We start from the raw sequence: 24252 nt of genomic DNA, 5'->3' as shown, positions 1-24252 counted from the left end.
CCATTGCCTGGCACTTGTGTGGCATAAATGTTACTTGCCACTTATTAGCCCAAGCCTGAATGTTGTCCACGTCTTGCTGCATATGGACATGAGCTGCTTTAATATCTGAGGAGTTGCAATTGGTGCTGGACATTGTACAATCAACAGTGAACATCCCCACTTCTGACCTTATGATGGAAGGAAGGTCATTGATGAAGCAGCTGAAGATGGTTGGGCCGAGGACATTACCCTGAGGAACTCCTGCAGTGATGTCCTGGAGCTGAGATGATTGACCTCCAACAACCACAACCACCTTCCTTTGTGCTAGGTATGACTCCAACCAGTGGAGAGTTTTCCCCCTGATTCCCATTGACTCCAGGGCTCCTTGATGCCACATTTGGTCAAATGTGGCCTTGATAGCAAGAGCAGTCACTCTCACCTCACCCCTTGAGCTCAGCTCTTTTATCCATGTTTGGACCAAGGCTGTAATGAGGTCAGGAGCTGAGCGGTGTAAGGAGGATATAATAATTGTCATCATGTTTTTTGAATTTATTGTTAAGCAGAGTAATAGTGGGGTCTGTGTCTATGCCTGTGTGTGTGCTTTAATTGAATCCAAGGCAACTGGTCTGAAGGTTTTGATGTATTAGAAGATAAGCTGGGTTTGAAATGTTAAATAGGTAAACATAAGGTAAAAGGAACATTGCATTTTTAAATAAACCAGACTAGCTTGATTTCAAAGGAGGGGGTGAAATATGTCACCTAGTCAGGTGAAATTCAGAAACAATTATTTTTCCCAAAGATTACTGGTAAAATTAGTAGTATGAGAGATTTTTATTCTCAGAGAGGTAAAGTCCAAAGAATTAGTGAAACAATGGGAATTTGCATTCAATGGGGAAAATATGTATAAAGGAGTGAAAGTTGTGTGTAATAGTAAGCATTCTAAGATCTAACAAATGTGAAAAGCCTCCAGCATCTATGCGTCAAGCTGCTGTTTACAAAGAACAGAAGTTAAGAAAACTCACTTTGAATTCAGCTGGTTCAGGGTGTTGTGTGTCACCCTGCCCGGGTCTTTTAAAACCTTTGTCTTACTGTTGCCTTAATGAAAGCTTAACTGGGGGCAGAATTGTTCCCCCGTTGTGGGGTAAGTTCAGGAGCAGGTGCGCCTCCAATCGGTGCCCCTGATCGAGGCTGCGCCGCCAGCATGATGTCCGCCAGGAAGTGCTGTGTGCTCCCTGTACAGGCTGGTGGGGGCGGGGGGGGGGGTGAGGGAATTACCTCAGCCGAGAGTGCACTTTTTCACGCATTCGTGCGAAAGAGCGCACTGATCTCCCTGAGGCTAAGTGCTGCCTCAGGGAGATCGGCGCCAAATTCAAAAATGTTAAAATTAGAAAAATAAAATTTCTCTGACATTTCCCCTCATGTGACACTGTCACATGTGTTGGACATGACCATCACTCTTAGTTAAACTTTTATTACATTTTTGAAAACCTACATGAAGCCACATTCCACCTGTGGATGAGGTGTCATGCTTTCTCTGAAGCCCACCAGGGCTCCCAGCCTGCTGTCTAACTTTAACGTTGGATGGGCAGGTCCTTTAACTACTGCAATTATTTTTTAAACGGCCTCAATTGGCCGTTGAAAGGTCGGCGGGTGCACAGCTGATTCGGCTGCCCCCCCCGCCGACCTGATAATTGAAATGACGAGGGGTGAGGTTGGGAGTTCTGTGGGTCCCACCCAGCCCCACACGCAGCCGGGAAATCCTGCCCTGGGAGTTAGCTACTAAATCCCCTAATTAATCTATCATAGCAATAATTTGTAGATCTATGTATGTATTTAAAATCATTTCTTCTAGTAATAAAGGTTTAATTTAGTTTTCTAAGAAACCTGTAAGACTTGGTGGTCTTATTACCACTGAATTCAAGGCACGCATCTCGAAATTTATACAAATTGCAAAACAAGTTGTTGCAGTTGTTTCAAGTTTCCCCCTGGGATTTGAGCAGCTCAGCGTTTACCATCAGCTGGGCCATAACGGATGTCCTGGTGGAACCCAAACTGAGCATCTGTGAGCAGGTTATTGCTGTGCAAGTGCCGCTCAATAGCACTGTCAATGACACCTTCTATCATTTTCCTGATGACTGAGAATAGACTGATGGGACGATAATTGGCCGGGTTGGATTTGTCCTGCTTTTTGTATACAGGACGTATCTGGGCAATTTTCCACATTGACGGGTAGATGCCAGTGTAGTAATTGTACCAGAACAGCTTGGCTAGGGGCGTGTCTAGTCCTGGAGCACAAGCCTTCAGTACTATTGCCAGAATGTTGTCAGGGACCAAAGCCTTTGAAGCATCCAGCCGTTTCTTGATATCACATGGAGTGAATCAAATTGGCTGAAGATTGGCATCTGTGATGCTGGGAACCTCCGGAGGAGGCTGAGATGAATCATCCACTCGGCATTTCTGGTTTAAGATGGTTGTAAATACTTCAACTTTCTCTTCGGCACTAATGTGCTGGGCTCCCTCATCATTTAGGGTGGGGATATTTGTGGAGCCTCCTCCTCCAACTGGTTGTTTAATTGTCCACCGCTCTTTGCAACCGGATGGCTGAGCTTAGATTTGATCCATTGGTTGTGGGATCGCTTAGCTCTGTCTATCGCATGCTGCTTGCATTGTTTGGCACGCAAGTAGTCAGTCCTGTGTTGTAGCTTCGCCTGGTTGACCCCTCATCTTTGCGTGTGCCTGGTGATGTTCCTGGCACCCGCTCCTGCATTCTTCACTGAATTAAAGGAGAATTCGTTCTATCAAACCCTTTTTATTAAAGGGAAAATTCCACCCCTGAATTAAAAGAGAAACTCAACATAGGGGCCCCTTTAAAATAAATTGTTACAAAAAAATTTAGGTTATGAATTTGACATTCTTTAATGCTTTGCCTTCTCTTGATTTTACAATTTTAAAAATTGTTTGGAATTCTCAGGAGTGTGTCATTAAGGTGTGAGTGAGGCTGAAATTGCTATTTGAGCAGTTTTATTGCACTGTCTTGTCTTCATGGAACAGTTCCAATGATGCCAGGTCCAATATCTCCCCTCATCCAGTTCCCCTGTGGTGGTCATTAGGGTCTCAATATTGAAAGCAAAGACCCCACTGCAAAATAAAAATAAAAAATTGCGGAAATCAAAATGAGGTGCCGGGAGAAATGAATTGGTATCTGTTCAGTTTTCAAAGAGGCCCAAATGATCTTCAAAATAGATCCTAATAAATGGACTCCTTTTCAAAAAGAGATGATAATGCTGGCTTTGTTAGTGGTGTTTGGTGTACGACAGTACCATGTGGATTTGGTAGTTTGAGTGTTTTATCCATTGTTAGGCTTGGAGTATCTTATGCACACAATGTTAGTCTCAATGATTAGCAGCATTAAATGGATTTGTCCTGCTATAATGTAAGGGCACCTACCAGCTGGACAAGGTGCAACAAGATGCAAACCCTGTCTAAATGGTTGCAGGGCAAACCTACATCTTGGCCCGTCTCTCGGGAATCAGCGTGGCACTGTGCCAGTCCCCTGCCCTGACACTAACCTAGCTTTAATGGCATTTTATGCATCCCTGATTTTAATCGCTCCCCCATTGCTGGCTGTGCTTTCAGCTGCTTAGGTCCTGAATCTTTATTTCCCTGCCCCTCTGTCCTCCCTTAAGACACTCCTTAAAATCTACCTCCTTGACCAAGCTTTTGGGCACCTGTCCTGATATCTCCTAATGTGGCTCGGTGTCAATGGGCTGACTTCTCCGGTCGGCCAGCAGGGGTGGCACCCGCTTGGCGCTGTGTAAAGTGACGCGCGGTGACATCGGGCGGATGTCCCGACATCTCCAAGTGTCATTTACATTTCCAGTTTAGCGGGGACACAGCCGACTTGGCTGCACACCCGCCAAACTGTCAAAGGCCTCTTAAGGCCTGTTTAAAAACTAACTTAAGCAATTAAACGAGCTGCCCGTCCAACCTTAAGGTTTTTGGGCAGGCGAAGATCCCAGGTGGCCTTCGCATTTTTCAAGACACCTCATCCATGGGCGGGATGAGGTTTCATGAAGTGTTTTAAAATTCAATAGAAATTTTTAAAATAATTCTTTGACATGTCCCAGCTGAGGGGACATGTTTTAAAAGTTTTTAATTACTTTATTTCAGTTTTTAAATATCAAACTGATCTCCCTGAGACTCGGGGAATCCCCGCGCCCCCCCCACCACGCCCGCACTGGGAGCGCTCAGCACTTCTTGGCGAGTGTTAGGCTGGGTGAGCCTTAATCGGCCCGCCCATGTAAAATTGACCCGCCCTTACCTGCCCCCACACAAAACACCCCCCCTCCCCCCACGGGGGAAAAATTTTTCCCAATTTTTTTTTGTTAATAACTTTCTTGGTGCTCCATTTAAGGTGCTATATAAATGCAAATTGTTAGTGCCGTTGTTGACATTACTGTACACTGGAATCTGCTTGATGTGAGCTATCTTTATAGTGATTAGATTTCAATGGCAGTCAATTTTGTTTAAAGAAAGCCATGCCCAATGTAAGCTTAAAGAACAGCACCTCATCTTCCATTTAGGCACTTTACAGCCTTCTGGGCTCAACGTTGAGTTCAACAACTTCAGACCATAAACCCTGTCCTCTATTTTGTATTTTTTTCCCCACTTGCCAGTCTGTATTGTGTTCTCATGTTTTGCTTTCAGACAGTGTTGAACTTATTCTGCTATTAACACCTACTCTGGTCCAATGCTTTGTTCCTTTACCACTACCATTCGCAATCTCTTTGCCTTTTGTTCCATAACATCTTTGTAATTTAATCTCCCCTGCCCTCTAGTTTATTTCTGACCTTCCCTTTTTGCTTCGCCTGACCCTCACCACTTTTTTAACAGCATAAAACCCATCACTTTTCTACCTCTGTTCGGTTCTGAGGAAATCATTTGGACTTGAAACGTTAACTCTGTTTCTCTCTACACAAATGCTGCCGGACCTACTGAGTTTATCCAGCAATTTCCATTTTTACTTGCATTTTTATAGTGCTTTCCACAACCTCGGGATTCCCCAAACACCCTACAGCCCATTAAGTACAGTTTTTTTTTTAAGTGGAGTCTCTATTGTAATGAAGAAATCACAGCAGCCCATTTAGCGCCTCTTCTCTACGGCAGCTCTTTGAGAGAGCTATCCTACTTGGTCTCACTGCCCCTCTCTTTCCCCATAGCCCTGCAATTTTTTCCCCTTCAACTAAGTAGCTAGTTCCTTTTTGAAACTTCCTATTGAATCAGCTTCCACCACCCAAGGCAGCACCTTCCAGATCACAGCAACTCTCTGCGTAAAAAAAATTTTTCTCATCTCCCCTCTGGTCCTTTTGCCAATTCCTTTAGATCTGTGTCATCTGGTTATACCGACCCTCGTATGCGTACAGTAGCATGGTAGTTATATCACTGAGCTGTAATTGCCAGGCCTGGACTAATGATCCAGAAACATGAGTTACAATCTAGCAATGCCTGCAGGGGAATTTAACTTCAATTAATTAAAATAAATCTGAAATAAAAGAGTAACAATGATCATGAAACTACAGAATTGTCACAAAAAACGCACCTGGGTCACTAATGTCCTTTAGGGAAGGAAATCTGCCATCCTTATCTGGTCTGGCCTACATATGACTCCAGACCTACAGCAATGTGGTTGACTCTTAACTGCCCTCTAAAAAGGGCTAGCATGCCTGTCCTCCGTGCCACATGGCTTGCCAAGGGCAGTTAGGGATGGGACACAAGTGCTGGCCTTGCCAGTGACGTTGGCATCCTGTGAAAGAATAAGGAAAACCCTTCCCAGCTGTGGAACCAATTTCTTCCTAATAACTCGATCAAGGTGCAGAGATCCATGCTTATTAAGAATTTTATGATTGAAATGTAAGAATCAGGGCTGTACTCGTGATTTTAGAATGAAGGGATGACTTGGGTCTACCAGACCTGGTCACGCTAGCCTCTGTAAACCTGTGACCCCACTTCCTCCGAAGGCTACACTGGGGGCAGGATTTTGGGTTTTGGATTGGGACACCAATGTTGGGTCAAATGGTGGTCATGATCCTGCACACTGTGGCACAGAGGGGTGGTTTTCCCCAAACTGGTCAATGAATGGCCAGAGGGCAGGTTCTCAAAGCTGGGGGGGCAACAGAAGGCTATCCAACACTCGGGGAGCAGCCGCTTCCATTCAGGTAAGAGAGAGAGAGAGAGAGTCAGGTGCCACCATCTTGGGGTGCCCTCTCTGCCAGGTTTAAACGTTTCAAATTATGAAGTGGCCTCAGCAGCTGGGTCACCACTGCAGAGGGCGGGGCGGGGGGGGGTGGGGGAGCGCAGCCAGGGACCACAGCTGTGTCCAGGCAGATGGGGCAGGCCCTTAAAGCTCGCCCGGATCACTGGCTCACTGGTCTGCTGCCCGGAGGCTAGTTCCCAACGTCATATAGAAAGTGCCCAGTCGGTCTCTGGCAATTAGCCTTAATAGGCCATTTATTTATGTCAATTGGACACCCATCCCTCCCAACCTGGATCCCGTCTCCAGGTAAGAGACTCGGGGGGGGTGGGGAGGGTGGGGTGGGGGGGGTTGCGGATTGGTGCTGGCATACCAGCTAATGCTGTGAATTTTACTGCCAGCCCACCTCTGTACTCCCCTCCCCCGCCCCACCCCAGGTAGAGGCGCATAGTCATTACAACAACAAAAGAAAGCCATTTGGCCATTGATGTTCAGGCAAGCTCTCTGTCAAGCAAGCCAGTCAATCCCATTCCCCCCGCCTCCACTCTACCCCTGTAGCCCAGTTAGGGTTGGGCAATAAATGCTGGCACTGCCAGCGAAGCTCACATCCCGCAAACAAACTCTGGGTTGCCAGCCCTGATTGCCAGCCCTCTATTCCTGGAGACCTCCTAACCTGCAATAATTCAGCCCAAACATTTTTTTCCCCACATTCTTCACTACTTTTACAACTCGTAACTGAGAGTGTTAAAAAACCAATCAAAATGGGCATGCTACTTTTTAATGCTTCCCTGACTTTTCTGGTGGGTTGTTTGGGAGATTAACCTTTAATTCGCAGAGCCTCTCGGATAATCCTGGAGCATTGGCGACGTTCCCAGCAGAATCATAGAATGGTGACAGCACAGAAGGAGGCCATTTGGCCCATTGAGTCTGGGCAGCACTTTGCAAGAGCAATTTAGCTCACCCCCCTCCCCCTATCCTTTCCCTGTGGTCCCCACAACGTTTTTCTCTTCAGCTGCTTTTGAAAGCCGCGATTGAATCTGCTCCCACCAACCTTTCAGACAGTGCATTCCAGATTGTAACCACTCACTGAACCAAAAGGTTTTCCTCAGGTCGCCTTTGCTTCGTTTGCCAATCACTTTAAATCGGTGTCCCCTAGTTCAGAACTCGAGTGGTAAATACCTTCTTGGGGTTGGGGGGTGTGGGTGGTGGGGGTGGGGGGTGGTGGGGGTGTGCAGTTCCTGCATGGGTGCCAAACAACTCGTGAAGACAACTCCCAGCGTTTGTCTTTGTTACTTATTGGTTTAGGGGCAGAAGGAAGGTTCTAGCTGTTTAATCATTAATGGACTCTATTGTATCGGTAGTGAAACTCTCTGTGCAATGCTGAATGGAACAAGCTGTTTCTCACAGGGAGGAGCAGGAACTTAACTTAATCTAATCCCCTGTGCAAGTGTTGGCAAATGCTGTTCCCGGAATGTGATTGCGCTGGAAAGTGAAAGAGACTGAAAGCTCCTTTATTCTTCGGCAACTTTGTTAATGTTTTATGTTGCCAGGTAGTTCGACAAAGGCAAACGACCTGAGTTTGTTGCTCTGTGGTATTTTAATGGCTGGAACTTACCACCTTCGTGCTGAGCTTGGCAACTGACTTATTGCCATGTATGTGTGGCCTTATCAGTGAAGAAGTGAGCAGAAAGGTTTGTGGGATGCTCCTCTGACCCTGACTGAACTCTGCATTCTCTTTGCTTACATTCATTCACGGGATGTGGACTTCGCTGGCTGGGCCAGCATTTATTGCCCATCCCTAGTTACCCTTGAGAAGGTGGTGGTGAGCTGCCTTTGTGAACTGCTGCAGTCCATAATGATGATGTCCATCACTGACTGTACAGCAAGGAATGTCTTCACAAACGGAGTCATCAGTAAGTAATACCTTATAACTATTTGAATGTTACTTCAAGTTAAAATAGCTTAATACAGCTTTTAACTCATGTTGTACTTGTGTTCATGTTCAATGTTAGGGCTTTACTTGTCAATATTTAAGGGCCAATGATCTAGAACAGTGGCCAGGATCTTTAGGTCGGATGTCATTTCGATTTTCAAGTCGGTGGGGGCTCAGCTGAATCAGTTGTGCACCCGCCGACCTGTCAATGGCCTATTGAGGCCATTTAAAAAGTAATTGAGATAATTAATGGGCCTGCCCGTCCAATTTTAAGGCCAGCGGGCAGGCTGGGAGCTCTGGCGGGCTTCAGAAAAAGCATCAAACTTCATCCTTGGGCGGGGTGAGGTTTCATGAGGGTTTTTAAAATGTTAATAAATGCATGCTTTAAAGTGATGGACATGTCCCAGCTCAAATGTGACAGTGTCACATGAGGGGACGTGTCAGGGAAATTTTATTTTTGCACCTTCACCATTTTTGAATTTGGTGCCGATCTCCCTGAGGCAGCACTTAGCCTCGGGGAGATGAGCCGCTCATTCATGCGAAAAATGTGCGAAATAGCGGACTCTCAGATGAGGGATTCCACCACCCACACAGGGAGTGCATAGCGCTTCCTGGCAGACGTCACGCTGGGCAGGCCTTAATTGGCTCGCCCACGTAAAATGGCGCCATGCCCGCTCCTGCACTTATCCCCGACGGGGGGATAATTCTTCCCAGTGAAATAATGAAGGGAAATGTGGTTGATCAAGGTCACAGCCGAGAAGAGAGAGGAGTCACAGCAAGGCTGAATTGATCTGATGGAGGGAGTGGAAATGTAGGAAAGGACATGGGAATGAGATTGGATGGAATGTGTACATGGTGGGTATAAGGGGATGGGCCTGGTATCGTGCGGAAGTGGGTAGCGGGTGTGGGAAAGGAGATGGCAGTGGGACGGAGTGATTGGAGGAAACGGAATGGTCAGTTCAGTATTCATGCGTTGTTTGCAGTTTCTTTTGAAAACATTTCTTCAAAAATTGGGATTCTATATGAAAATGTAAACATCAGAACTCCTTAGGTACTGTTACCAGGGATATTGACCCGTTCTGTGGATGTTCTTTCACTGAATGCGGGTGTCACTGGCTGGACCAGCATTTATTGCCCATCACTAATTGCCCTTGAGAAGGTGGTGGTGAGTTGCTGCAGTGCATCTTGTAGATGGTACACACACTGCTGCTACTGTGTCTCGGTGGTGAAGGGAGTGGATGTTGGAGGTGGATGGGGTGCTGTTCAAGCGGGTTGCTTTGTCGTGGATGGTGGTGAACTTCTTGAGTGTTGACGGATCTGAATTCTGTGATCTTTCAAATCACAGTAACGTAACAGACATGGCTCAGGACCCCTGAATTGGAAAGCTGTGGGTTCAAGACCCATCCAGCAATTTGAGCATGGAATCGAGGCTGAAACTCTGGTGCAGCACTGAGGGAGTGCAGCATTGTCAGAGGCACTGTCTTTTGAAGGGAATGTTAAACCGAGGCACTGCCTGCCTTCTCAGGTGGATACAAAGGATATCATGGTACGATTCAAAGAACTGAAAGGTTCTTCCAATGTCCTAGCCAGCAGTTACGCCTCAATATCACTAAACCAGGTCATACAACCATTATCTCTCTACCTGTAGAACCTTTCTGTGCACGAATTGGTTGCCCCATTATGTTACAACAGTGACTACGCTTCAAAAGTGTTTAATTGGACAAGCTTTGGGGTATCCTGAGGATGGGAAAGGCACAATCAAAACAGGAATTTCATTTTATTTCATTGACATTCTCCAATTAAAGAGATGCTGAAGGAAGAAATGCAAATTTGGTGCTATTGCAGGCCAGGCGACAAGGGTCCCTCCCTGACCTTGTGTGTGTGTGTGTGTGTCACACTTTCACACATCTTTAAGATAAGTGAATTACCCATTGCAATCCACGTCCATGCACTTTCTGTACATCACACTTTATCTGCTTAATCACTTTCAGTGAGATTATTCACTGGATATCTGATCATGATTGGAAACTGATTCAGTAAGTCATGTGAGTGACACACCTGTTGATTGCCCTTGAACTTTGTGTCACTGTGTCTGTATAAAAACCGCAGGTGAACACCTCTGGGCAAAACTGTGTTAATAATTTGACATTTTCTCTCTGCCTGAATACGAGTCCTGAGGCTGTGGGTGGAATTTCATCGGAAGGGAAGAAGCCCCATTGCTGGGATCCCCAAAAGTGGGAGTTGACCCCAACGGCCAGCAGGCAACGGAACCCTGGGGTGGCATTTTACCAGTAGTGGCCATTCGACAGTCAGCCAGCGGGGACTGTCATTCAGCTGAGGGGGGCGGTGGTCTGTCTCCCAGAGCTCTCCATTGGAGGTGACCACTGCTGAAGCTGCAGGGTGATGGAAATGGCATCTCCATAAGCGACGCACCTTTGAATGAGCCAAGGTCAGGCTGGCCCTGGCGATTTTTGTTTTGCTGGTGGGGGGAAGTTGGAGGCGGGGGTTGGGGGGGGTGGAGCTGGGCACCTACAAGCGGTGGCACCATAGCTGCGAGCTTGGCCATTACCTGGCAGCCTCCTTGTGCCATGGCGGCTCCTGATGCCAATAAACAGCTGGCAGTGGGGGGCAGGGTTGGGGGGGGGTGGTGGGGTGCGCAGGGGAGTGCGGTTGTAGGAGGTTGCCCCTAATTGGGCACTCCATTGTCACCATTGGCTGCCCAGTGGGCAGCCAGGCCAATTAGATTTCCTCACTGGTAGATGTTGGGTACCCCTTTCTGCCTCCTGCTGGCATTTTACCGGTACTGTTGCCTCCCAGCCCATCTACATAGGGCTGGTAAAATCCAATGTTATGTGTGGGTGTAACCCTAAGGAGGCATTGTTTCAGTGTAATTATTGCCTGCGAGAAATTCCTCTGAGCACTATTACCCACTTTGTTTGTACACATTTGTTGTCCCCACCTGTCAGGGGATTGGATAGGAATCCAAGAAAATGTGAAACCCTTTTGATTTAAAAAATGCGTGCTAGCGATGTGAGGTGGTGAATCTCTGTCCTGACAAAACCTGTGCCTTGTGCCGTACCTGGTGGGAGATAGTGAGTAACACTGAGGGAGAATAACAGGGGTGACTGAGGGTGACCCTCAGAATGAATCGAGCCGCGGTTTTAACAGGAGCCAAAGGACAGTGTTTCTTCAACAAGGAGTTTTCAACAAACCCGTTAAGCTGACAAAATCCCGCTGGGATATCATCATGCTGGTTCAGCAGAGATTCTTAAGGGCAGAATTTTACTGCCCCCCCTTCCCGGTGCCATGGAGGAGCTGGTGAACTGGCAGGGAGCGGATTGTGGGCAGCTCCCCGAAGTGGTCCTGCTGCCGCGGAAGTTTCCCAGTGTCGGACTGCCATGTGGATCGGCAAATTTGCATAGTTAAAGACTTCTTTTAAGGGCCCATTTTACGGAGCAGCTGGCATTTTGCCCACAGTGGGGCAGCCCCTTGCCATGTGGGGAGGCTGCCAGCTAAATGGAGGTGGACTCACTGCAGCAGCCCAGAGGTGGGGGAGGAGGGCAGGTGGAGGCAGTGGGGGTGTCACAGGCACGAAGAGCAGCCTCCATGGCCCCAAAAGCCCCCTCCCCCCCATCCCGGCAGATTCATCTCTACTTAGAGTCCAATTAATGTTTTATCTGCATTTTGAAAAAGACACTTAAGATCTCAGTGATGATGTGGGAGTGCCTATCATTGCATGAACATTCGATGAGTGGGGATGGATTTCATGAAGTCTCCATTGATCTATGAATATATTATCACTCCCCCCAGTAGCTCCAGGTAATATTTGTAATGTGTTGTCATAATTGTATGAAACTCCTTCGCATGCTTTTTAATATCTTCATTGAAGTTGCACCTAAAGGAATTTACTGTTTGTGCAGACTTTGATGATGCACCTACATTCAAAACAATCCTCGCACTTCAAATTAACTCATTGTAAGGATGCTTCCAGGAAATGTGATAAGGTCTTGTACATCTTTCCAATGTCACCCCATTAGTCAGTTGTCCAACAGAGCTCCTTAATAATCTTTTCCTTGTGCACTCATCAGCACAAATTTGCAAGAGTACCAACTGTAAAGGGAACAACAATTTATGCTGCATAAGAAGAGAGTGCTGATTGGTTGGCAGGTGGACTCTGGTAGAGGTGTTGCCATGGAGAATGCACCAGGGAACAGCTAACTGCCAAGCTTTTTTCAGCAGTACTCAATTTCTCTAATAATCAGCAAATCCTGTATTGTCTGTGAAGACACATGACAAACTTTCTTAAATTTATTAATACTCTGTCCATTTTCTTTGTCAAACAATGAATGCTTTGATTGTGAAGGCACATGACAAACTTTCTTAAATTTATTAATACTCTGTCCATTTTCTTTGTCAAACAATGAATGCTTTGAATATTTGATTGAACAGCAATGATATGTTTATGTGTGCAACAGAAGAAAATTATATGCGTTTCTTTCCCCTTAGAAACTTATATTAAGGCCCTGCCCTAGCATTGGAGAGAATGTTGTCACTGGCCGGTGTTAAAGATCCCATGGAGCTAGTGAAACACTGACAGGGATTTCCTGGTATCTGTCATCAACCAACTCAACATGCCAAAATTAAAACTTCATGGACTTCTCGGGAATCTTGCTGTGCTTGCTTTTAGAACAGGTGTTTTAAACTAAGATGTGTTTTGAGGAGCTTTAAGCTGTTTCTGAGAGTTGGGATGAGGTGCTGCATAAGTTTAACTGTTGAATGAAGATGTGTTTTAGCTTGGGAAAGACTCATAATGCAGCTGAGTGGATTTTACCAATTCTTCTTGAATGTGTTTTATTCCCAGTGACAGCAACTTGAACCACCTGGTGATGGACTCCGAGTCTGAGATGGACAGCACCGAGCAGCTGGTGCTGGGAAGCACCGACACTTTGGCGAATGGCAACAAGACTGACCAAGAGGCCGCCAAACGATTGGCCAAACGCCTCTATTACCTGGACGGGTTTAAGAGGTCAGATGTGGTGCGCCACCTGGGGAAAAAGTGAGTTGTGCCGGAACGTGCAGAAGGAAAAGGGAGAGGAACTGGAAATAAAGTGGGAGCGAAGAGGTTAGACATCAGTGTGATAGGGTACATGCCAGGAATTTGGACACTCTGCGCCTGATTTTTAATCACCCACTTATAAGGCCGTCTTATCTGCCTGTTTAAAAATAGCAAAGATAAAGGGTACAAAAGTAACCAATGCAAGATTCTGAAATGATGCCCTCCACACTCTGCATTCCTGTTCCAGGAAATATCACATCGTAAAATCCACCTAAACACACACACATAACAAAAGGCATTGTGCTGCAGTTACAGGGAAGATATTTAATCTTGGCTGTAGCTGATTATAACCTTCCCAGGCTCTATTATTGGGACTTCCAATGTGACTTTTGCAAATGCTTTCAGTCACACATCATTTTTCTACCAATTACTTGAACAGGTTCAAACTGTTTAGAAATCAGTTTGCAAAGTTCCAGTTTACCTTCTTACAGCCATGAGAGGGTGCTGCAGTATCTATGTTTTAATATGTCACAGACGAGTTGTGACGATTCTCCCTGTTTCTCCTTTCCCTCCTCTCTGGATGGCCTTCTTCCCCCCTCTACCTTCTCTCCTTTCATCTTACCCTTTTCTTCTCTGTTCTCCCTCTTTTCCTTCTCCATCTTTTCTTCCTCTTTCTCCTTCCCTTCTTTTATCTTTTATCTCGTCCTCCCTCCATTTTTAAAATTTCTTTTCAGTCCTTACAATTGCCTTTATTGTGCATTTTGTAAAATTCTGCATCAGTTGTTTTATTTCTATAGACTAATTTCTCTTCCCTCACTTTTAGTCCCATTGCCTGTGTATTTAATATTCTGCTTTTTTCTCTCATTTACTTTTTTCCCTTTCTCGCTTTCTGTTTCTTTTGTCGGTCTCTTATTCCTTTTAGTGAATGTTTTATACATTTGCTTAGACTCACTGATTCTCCCTCTGACCTCACTTGACTCTGCCCTTTCATATTATTGTCTCCTAGTCCTCTTGCTCTCTCTCTCTCTCTCTCTCGCTCCCTCTATCGTACATCTCCACCTGCTACTCTGCTTCCTAAACTCGCTCGGGCCTGGAGTTTCTGGTTTTCTCTGCAGCGTAATTCTTCCTCAATCAAAATACCTGGCGTGAAAGATTGTGGAATTTTGAGTGCAAATGACATTCAGCATGACTGGAGTTTCTGTAACGTTTTGTTTTAGTTTAAAGAATGTTGTGCTCGGCTAAGGCCCTGTCCACAAAATGGCTGTGCCCCCAGAGTGAAATCATTACCCTAGCGAGCTTCCATTAGCTGTACCCGTCTGCGTGCCCTTTTAAGGACATTCCAAAAATTAACCCGGCCATTTTGGGCACAAGGACACCATTATAAATTTGAATACAACTTGGTGAGGTTTCCGTATAAATAGCGAAGAGTGCCGTGTAGATTTGAGGAGTAAATTTCAAATTGCGTTACTCGTGGATGGTGGATTGAGGCTGTGGTTAAAAATTATTATTCTTCTGTGATAACTTCATTTTCAGCTGTATTAATCAAAGCGTGCCTCTCAAATATGTCAAAGCAAATTTTCTTTACGAAAAGAAATTCAGTTTTAAAACGCTGGCTCGTGTTTGGGTTCACTGTTTCGTGGATTGGTTTGAGCAGAAACTCAAGGAAGAGAAAACGCATCTCCAGACAGGTGCAGTTTTGGTGCTGGTTTCACCGATTGCACCCGACATGGAAACTCTAGCCCTCAACAACTCTTTCTTTCTTCTCTCTGTCTCTTCCTCTCATCTGATGCTGCCTGCCTCTCGTTCTCCCCCTCTCCTTTACTCTCTTCTTCTTGTTTCAGTAATGACTTCAGTAAGATGGTGGCTGAGGAGTACCTGAGATTTTTTGACTTCACGGGAATGAGTCTAGATCAAGCACTGAGGTAAGATTTAGAAACCAGTCCGTCGTCTACACTTAAACATCTTTCAAAAGCTGCAGCAGTCTTGTTAAAGAGTCTTTTACATTAAAACATCAAAGGAGTCAGAAAAGTTGTGATTAAGAAGTCTTAAACATTTAAAAATGTTTAAGCCACTTCAGTCTGGTTAAAAAAGTTAGATACATCAAATTTAAAGTCTGATAAGCCATGCTTAAAAATTACAACTGAAGGTACTACGAGTAATTAAGGCAAATAGAATGTCGAGTTTATTGTAAGGAGTTGGGATATAGAGGAAAGGAAGTCTTGCTCACAACTGTACAGGATGTTGGAGAGACTAAAACCTGGGGCAGGATTTTCCGGCGAAACAATCCACCCCCTGCGATTGGGCACCGACCGTGATTTCACGCTGGATGGCCGATTACCGGGCAGCCAGAGTGAAACGCGCGTGAGGAGCTCAGCGCTGCCGGGGTGAGGGCAGGAGGAGGATGAGCGCCGAGGTCTGCGTGTGTGTGTGTGTGGGGGGGGGGGGGGGGGGGGGGGGGTGGGGCGGAGTGGGGAGCGCGTGTTGGAAGCTCCTCGAGGACACAGGGCTGCCTCAGGGAGATGGAGAATTATGGACACAAGAAACAAACATTTTAAAAATGAGGGGAACAGGTCGCCGCACGTGACTCAGTTACAAAGAAGAGGGAATGTTTAAAAAATGATGTTTAAACATTTAAAAAAAAAAATTTACTTCAGCCCATCCGTGGGTGAGCTTTTGTAAAAAAATGTAAAGGCCGCCTGGCCTATTTGTCCGCCCGCCAACCGTAAAGTTGGACAGGTAGCGAAAAGTACAAATGAATTAGCTGCTTAAAGGCTCTAAGAGGCGTCTTAATTGTCGTCGGGCGCGGGGCTGACTCTCGCGTGTGCCTGCCGACCGAAAGACCACGCAAGTGCCCGATGATGTCGGGACACTCGCCCAACGTCATCGCAGTTGATTTTACGCCTGATCGGATCGGGCGTACGCCCACCTGTGGGACGTAAAATCCTGCCCTCCCCCCAACCGTGTACCCCCCACCATGTACCACCCCCCACCCCCCCAGTGTACAGTTTTGGTCTCCTTCCTTAAGGAGGGTTCATATTTGCAGTTCAGGTTCACCAGGTTAATTCCTGGGATGTTTTATGAGGAAAAGTTAAGCAGGTTGGGCCTACACTCATTGGAGTTTAGAAGAATGAGAGATGATAATATTGAAACTCATATGATTCTGAGGAGGGACCCCGATGGTGGATGCTCCTCATGGGGGTATGTAGTCACAGTTTCAAAATAAAGGGTCTCCCGTTCAAGACAGAGATGAGGAGGAATTTCTTCTCTGAGGGTCATTAATATTTGGAATTCTCTATCCCAGAGGTCAGTGGAGACTGGGTCATTGAATATATTCAAGGCTGAGTTATATGGGTTTTTGACTGAGGTGGATGTCAAGGGTTATGGGGGTGGGGGAGGGTGGGTGGCACACAGGAATGTGGAGTTAAGGCCACGGTAAGATCAGCTGTGATCTTACTGACTGGCAGAGCAGGCTCAAGAGGCCAAATGGCCTTCTCCTGCTCCCATTTTTTTAATGATGTTATGTTCAATTACCAAATAAAATTCATTCCAACATTTAGAATGTCTGAATTCAATGTTCTGAAAATTCCTTTCTGCTGTTATTGGTGTCTTCATGAGAGCAGACTCTAAGCCATGAAAAAACATCAACATTTGTGGGCAAGTTCTCAAGTGAGTCCTCCCTGCTGTTACAAAAGCCATCTTGGCAAATGGTTTTTGCGAAGCTGTATGCATCGTCCTGTTTGGAACACCAAGATTAAGGCCATCGGATCACGGAGCTGATGATGGGCCACAGCAGAGGCTTTCTTGCTGCTCCTTTAGGTGCAGGGGTAACACATCCAGACCAACAGTTGTGGAGGCCAGTTTACAAATTGCACATTGTGTGTGGTGGGGACATTGTGAGATCCGTGTGACTCAGCCTGGCTCAGTTTGTGGAATGCGCGTTAGAGTGGCATGGGTTCAAACCCCACTCCAGGATTTGAACCCTCGTTCTAAGCTGAGACGTCAGTGCTGTACCAAAGGAGTGCTATGTGGTTGGAGGCGCTTGACCCTTGGATGGAAACCTACCATTTTAATTAAATGGTTTGCAGCATCGGGAACCTTTTTAAAGTATTGACGTGCTGTCCCCATGACTCCTCAATGGCCCCCTTTCCATTCTCACACCAACACACTAGAGGAACCTCCTTTAAATGTTAGCACATTCCCAGGGACCCCCTGGAAATATTAGTACTTTTTCAGATACACCCTGAATACTGATTCATTTGCCAGGATCCCTAATACTGTGGCAGCTGGTCCCTGTCTCACTGTCCTCTACCCTTGAGAAGAGGCAACTAAGTTGTGGGAACAGCACCACAGGTAGTTTCTCTTTAAGGCTCCCCACAGTTGCCAGCTGTGGTTGGGTGTGTACCAGGAGGGGTCATCACATCACCCACCACTCCTCTGTCTCCAGCTGTGACACTCAGTCCTTTGTCCCCTCTCTCAAACATTTTTATAATTATTAAACAAAGACTGGTAGAAAAAAAAGCACACCTTTTTAAATGCCCTTTACAATTTTCCTCCTGGGTTGTGCACTCGACAGTGTCTAAGAGATTAATCGTCAACTCCTGGAGGCTCCAGGCCATTCCTGGGGGGTTGGTAACCCCAACTCCTACCACCCTAACTTGGACCTCTATGGTCATCACTGGGTCAAAATCCTGGAATTCCCCACCTCATACCAACGAGGGAGTACTGCCACTACAGGGACTGCAGTGCAGAGGGGAAAAAGCCTACCACCACCTTCTCAGGGAAACTCAGAAGGGGCACTAGAAGCATAGGAACATAGAAACTAGGAGCAGGAGTAGGTCAAAACAAAAACAGAATTACCTGGAAAAACTCAGCAGGTCTGGCAGCATCGGCGGAGAAGAGCACAGTTGACGTTTCGAGTCCTCATGACCCTTCAACAGAACGAAGTAAAAATAGGAAAGGGGTGAAATATAAGCTGGTTTTCGGGGGGTGGGGGGTGGTTTTAGGGACAAGCAAGCAGTGATAGGAGCAGATAACCAAAAGATGTCACCGACAAAAGAACAAAGAGGTGTTGAAGGTGGTGATATTATCTAAAAGAATGTGCTAATTAAGAATGGTTGGCAGGACACACAAGATACAGCTCTAGTGGGGGTGGGGTGGAATAAGACTAAAAGGGCATAAAAAGGTATAGATTTAAAAATAATGGAAATAGGTGGGAAAAGAAAAATCTATATAAATTATTGGAAAAAAACAAAGGGAAGGGGGAAGAAAAAGAAAGGGGGTGGGGATGGAGGAGGGAGTTCAAGATCTAAAGTTGTTGAACTCAATATTCAGTCCGGAAGGCTGTAAAGTGCCTAGTCGGAAGATGAGGTGCTGTTCCTCCAGTTTGAGTTGAGCTTCACTGGAACAATGCAGCAGGCCAAGGACGGACATGTGGGCAAGAGAGCAGGGTGGAGTGTTGAAATGGCAAGTGACAGGGAGGTCTGGGTAATGCTTGCGGACAGACCGAAGGTCATTTGGCCCTTCAAGCCTGCTGTGCCATTCAAGATGATCTTGGCTGATCCTCTATCTCAATGCCATTCTCCCGCTCTCTCCCCCATACCCCTTGATGCCTTTAGAGTCCAGAAATCTATCTATTTCCTTCTTCAATATATTCAGTGACTTGGTCTCCACAACCTTCTGGGGTAGAGAATTCCATAGGTTCACCATTTTCTGAGTGAAGAAGTTTCTCCTCATCTCAGTCCCAAATGGTCTACCCTGTATCCTGAGGCTGTGACACCTTGGTTTAGACCCCACCCCCAGCCAGAGGAAACATCACCCCTGCATCCAGTCTGCACTAGAAGCGTCTCCGGCGCAGCACCTAGGTCCCAAGAAAGAGAAGGGATTATTTTGAGTAATTGTCCACAATGGCCAGTAGACCAACACAATTCCCCCTCTAGTGTTATTTCTCCATTTACAAACAAGCTGATGAGGGAACATTCTCCACAGAGAGTCAACATGTAGAATGAGTCAAGGTGAGAGAAGGCTGTCAGTATAATTCCCCAGTTTGGAGAAGGTAGCATGAGTGGGCGCAAAACCCTTTGCAAGATAAAAGATTTTGTTGCATCTTTGCAATGCTGTCTAATGCACATGTGAGGCACTCAAACTGTTCCATGAATGGGCCTTAAGGAAGGGATGGAGCAATTTTAATATGTGATGAAGTGAAGGCCTCTGTTATCTCTTTGCAGAGCTTTCCTGAAGGAGTTTGCACTAATGGGAGAGACACAGGAGAGGGAGCGAGTGCTGATCCACTTTTCACACAGATATCACCAGTGCAATCCTGATGCCATCTCTGCAGAGGGTAGGTGCAGTCCCCCAAGAAACAGGGTAGTTCCTGTGCCAGTTAAAGATGCTGCCCGATCAGGGGTGGTTGCTGCTGAGACAGGTAGGTGATTGAGAGGACGGAGAGGGAAATTAAAAAAAAACTTTAAAACTTGGAAAGGCAAAGTAGGCAGGCTCCTCTGGATGGCCACAAGGGGGCAGTGGGAGTCCACAGCCCCAGCTTTGGTTGGGGGGATGGAGTCTGTGAAACAGGAAGGGGTATGAGGCTACCCCACTACCAGCGAAACGCTGCTGGCAGGGTAAAATCACCTTTCGTAGGGCCATTAATTGTTTAGATTGGCTGCCTGCCACTATTCGGTGGGAAGCCAGGCTGCACCCGATCCCCACCGCTGGGGAACTGTCCCGGGCAGCGAGACTGCGTCAGGAAGCTGTCCTGACACAGCTCCCCACGATTATTCTGGCCCCCTCCCCGCCTCTCAGCCCTCCACCCCGGCACCAGGAAAATCCTGCCTGTCATTTTTTCATGAAGTTAAAGGATCTGCTTTTAGCAGTGTAAACGTAGGAAGCCGATTTATGATCAGTACTCTCCCTGCAACCAAAAATGAACAAGCGCTGGCAGAAAAATGGTTTAATGTTCTTTTTGACCTGTGTAAAAACATGCTCCAACGGTTAACCCTTAAGGATTGGCCTGGAGTCTCCAGGAATTAAAGTTGGACACTGCTGTGAGAAATCCCAGGAACAAATCCATAGGGGGCTTCAGAACAAAATGTGTTTGCTTTTTCATTTTCTCCTGTTTATGAGTTATAAACATATTGGTGATGGGTGGGATGGGGTTGGGGGGTTGCAAAGGAAGCTGATTAACTGGATGTGGGGCACTTGGAGTTGGGAGGCCTTGTGGTGGAGCCTCTGTCAGTGCATCCGACCAGAATCTGATGTCCTGCTCACTTACAATCTTAGAAAATAAACTCCAATAGCATCAGTGTGAAAGTCTCCACTCCCCGCACTCACAATCCCTTAAGGTCGCTCGAAGTGAGAGTCCCACATTCGTTACCAGTGGGTAGACCATTTCATACTTCATTTCAATGGGCAGACGGGTGAACTGGAGGGCAGTTTGAGGGTTAAGGAAAAACGACAGCCACTCCAGGTTTGTTCCATTCATTTATGTGTCCCCTCGGGTAAGCTTATTCTATTATGCGTTTTACGAGATTTACAGGATTTATGAGGATGCCTGGCCAATAATTTTAACACTAAGGAAAGATTGAATAGGCTGGGGTTGTTTTCTTTGGAATGGGGAGGCAGACAGGAGATTTAATTGAATGGTTTAAAATTATGAAGGGCGGGATAGAGTGGACAGGAAGGACCTATTTCCCTTTATGGAAGGGTGAATAGTTAGGAGATGTAGCTTTAAAATAATTGGCCAGAAGATTAGGGGGGAGTTGAGGGATAATTTTTTTTTTCAACCAGTGGGTGGTGGGGGTCTAGAACTCTCTGCGTGAAAGGGTGGTAGAGGCAAAAACCCTCACAGTATGAAAAAAAAGCACTTGGATGTGCACCGGATGCCCTGTCACCCACAGGGCTATGGACCAAGAGTTGGAAAATGGGATTTGTCTGGATAGCTCTTTCTTGGCTGGCATGGAAATGATGGGCCAAATGGACCCCTTCTGTGCTGTAAATTTTCAATCCTTCTAAATAAATCCATTCCCACAGTTGCCCTTTATTCTTACTAGAAATGGCCTAAATTCCTCAATAAAATGTCAGCCTTTTTTTCACATCCGAGTGTATTTAGTGCCTTTATAAATACTCTTATTCCCTATGTAACAGGATCTTCGTTCCTGGATTCCTACAATTTCAAAATTGTCCATCCCACCGTGAGCCTTTTGTTTAGATTTTCCACCACTTTCTGTCCCTAATTTTCAGGACTGAATTCTGTGCTCACTCTCTTGAAGAGTTAATGTTAAAACAGATTGTTCAACAGAATCTCAAACGTTCAAATCAGCTGGGCTCAGACTCAGACATGGAGGAGGTTTAACTCACTCATACATTGGGGAATGAATTACGTAGAGGTTACAACAGCGCAAGAACAGGTCATTGTGCCCCTACAACCTGCGTAAATGCTTATGCTCCACTCAAACAGTAGACCATATCCTGTAACCTTGCCCCATTCTGAAATCCCTTTATTCCCCCTCCTTCCTTCAACCCCATGCATCTAGCCTATTCTTCAATGTTGACATGAGGGTGTAAAAAGATTTTTGTTAGGTAAGGGTATTAAAGGGTTACAGAACCAAGGCGGTTAGATGGAGTTCAGATACAGATCAGATGGGATCTAATTGAATGTCAAAAAATGGCTGGAGGAGTTGAACGACTTCCTCCTAACGGGGATATGTTCTTAATTTGCTGACTGGGCACAAAAACTGCCATGAAGGAGTGGCAATCGCTGTTGTGATGGACGAAACTGAAAATTGAATGGTTTGTAAAATGAGTGGATGATTTGCAGTGCTATGCTCAGGCAACACATTGACAAGCTATCACTGTGGTTCTGCTTCACTTACTAACTTTGGTAGTGCATTTCCAGACCTTACCGCACTCTGTAAAGAAAAATTCAAACAGATTCTCCTGCTGTCTGTCCTAAATCTCTTGCGTTTAATCTGCTCTTCATTCCATGCCCCATGAACACTGTAAATGATCTGTTTCTTACTATTGTGTCCTGCCTTTTCTTAGTATTAAACATCTCTATATGACCCCTTATTCTTTGTTTTACCAAAAACAGATACTTTGGGAATCATCTGTGTAGGGGGATGGTAGAGGTGGGGAACATTGACCTATTTAACAGGGAGGTGGTATAGTGGTAACATCACTAGGTTTGTATTCTAGAGGCCCAGACTAATGCTGTGGAGGCATGAATTCCAGTCCCACCATGACAGCAGGTGAAGTTTAAATTCAATTAATAAAATCTGCAATCGAAAGCTAGCTCGATAAAATATTATCGATTGTTGTAAAAAGCCATCTGGATCCCGAATGCCCTTTAGGGAAAGAAATCTGCCATCCTTACCTTGTTTGGTTTCCAGAGCCACAATAATGTGGTTGACTCTTAACTGCCCCCTGAAATGGCCTAGCAAGCCACTGCGTTCAAGGGTAATTAGGGGATGGGCAACAAATGTTGGTCTTGCCAGTGACACCTACGTCCCAAGAAAGAATAAATTAAAAAAACCGGGAGCCGCATACCTTTCTGACATGAGAAACGTGTGTGGTTGTGAGAGATTGATGGCAGTGAGAGATGTCTTGAACTTTGGGATTGGGGGCCAATGTCTCTCTCTGGTACAATCCATTCCAGTCATCCTGTATCAGGCTCTTTGTTTCCTTCTGCAGATGGTATACACACACTTACTTGCGCACTGATGCTGCTTAACACGGATCTTCATGGGCATGTAAGTACCAACACAGAGTGGTAGAACGAGGCTTGGGATAGAAGACTGACAATATTGTACCACAAATGGGGCTTGATCTTGTTGCAAACCTGCTTTATTTTGCGCACTGCATTCTAGCTCACTTTCTTCTCCTCTTGCTACACCCTGGATGAAGATGTCCTGTTATAGCATTGACTTTCCCCTAGTTGCCTCTACTGAGATGCCTCATGAAGTAGGCAGTTCCCTTTATAAATGTGAATGCCAGAACAAAGGTTAGAAATGTAAACATTTTTAAAAAAAATTCTGACTTTAAAATGGGCATCTGTGCAGTAGAAATCTGGAATTCTCTGTCTATAGATGCTGGAGGACAAATGGAGTTTTTAAGACAGTGATTGGATGTTAGATGGGGTGGGGTGGGGTGGCCTGATAGAGGTTTTTAAGATAAAGAGAAGGTTTAATAGAGTAGAGGCAAAGAAACTGTTTCCACTTGTTTGGGGGTATCTAATACTAAAGGTCATCAATATAAGATATTCACTAATAAATCCAGGAGGAAATTGAGGAGAAACTTTACCCGGAGAGTGGTGAGAATGTGAGGCGAGTAATATAGACGCATTTAAGGCAAAGCCAGAATGTGAATGAGGGAGAAAGGAATAGAAGATATGCCGATAGATTTGGATGAAGTAGAGTGGAAAAAGGCCTTTGTGGATTACAAACTGGGTGTATACCAGTTAGATCAAATGGCCTATTTCTGTGTTGTACACTCAATATAAGGGTATCAAGCGATATGGAACTGATGGAATTGGAGGTACAGATCAGCCATGATCAAATTGAATGGTGGAGGAGGCTCATTAAGCTGAAAGGCCTCCTTCAGTTTCAATATGTGCTTTTTTCCAAATATGGCTTGGCCTCTAACCGCATTTCCCATGAAGATCACCCTTGGTCTTGACTCCCCATGAGGGGAGTTTGGCTAATTTATGCAAAGAAGCAGGTTTGTCAAACTTGTGGCACTGATTCAAGTCTCTGCTCCAAACTTTGAACCTCTGTTAAAGTTATGGTAGTCACCTTTTGGGCACTGAGCATACGTTGCCCATGGGGAACATCCCAAACAGCAAAGGAAATATATCTTGCAGAGTTTAATGTAAGATGCTGCATTTGGCTTGTTCCACTCTCCTACAATCACCAACCTGAATAATTTTATATTCTGCCAATCATTTAAATAAAGGTCTTGCTGGCCTCGGAATAAGTGGTGATGAAGATTGGTATCTCCAACATGACCTCAGCTTCCTAACTCCACACATGCAGAGTCAACGTT

At 45.7% G+C, this 24252-nt stretch overlaps 1 protein-coding gene across 3 annotated transcripts in view; it reads left to right on the top strand.

Annotated features, from left to right (window-relative positions):
* LOC121270820 (PH and SEC7 domain-containing protein 1-like) overlaps positions 1 to 24252 on the top strand; it is a 149705-nt gene that overhangs the window by 78756 nt on the left and 46697 nt on the right. For 2 of the 3 annotated variants that reach the window (XM_041176278.1, XM_041176280.1), the window contains 4 exons: positions 13024 to 13218; positions 15060 to 15140; positions 19443 to 19639; positions 22903 to 22961. In XM_041176278.1, the coding sequence (XP_041032212.1) occupies positions 13024 to 13218; positions 15060 to 15140; positions 19443 to 19639; positions 22903 to 22961 (532 nt within the window). The remainder of the gene's footprint in view (positions 1 to 13023; positions 13219 to 15059; positions 15141 to 19442; positions 19640 to 22902; positions 22962 to 24252) is intronic. The other variant, XM_041176279.1, reaches the window with a different exon arrangement.

Source organism: Carcharodon carcharias, chromosome 28 (assembly GCF_017639515.1).
Source record: "Carcharodon carcharias isolate sCarCar2 chromosome 28, sCarCar2.pri, whole genome shotgun sequence".
NCBI classification, from domain to species: domain Eukaryota; kingdom Metazoa; phylum Chordata; class Chondrichthyes; order Lamniformes; family Lamnidae; genus Carcharodon; species Carcharodon carcharias.
The sequence above is the reverse complement of the archived record's forward strand: the minus strand, read 5'-3'. Positions and strand labels throughout refer to the sequence as shown.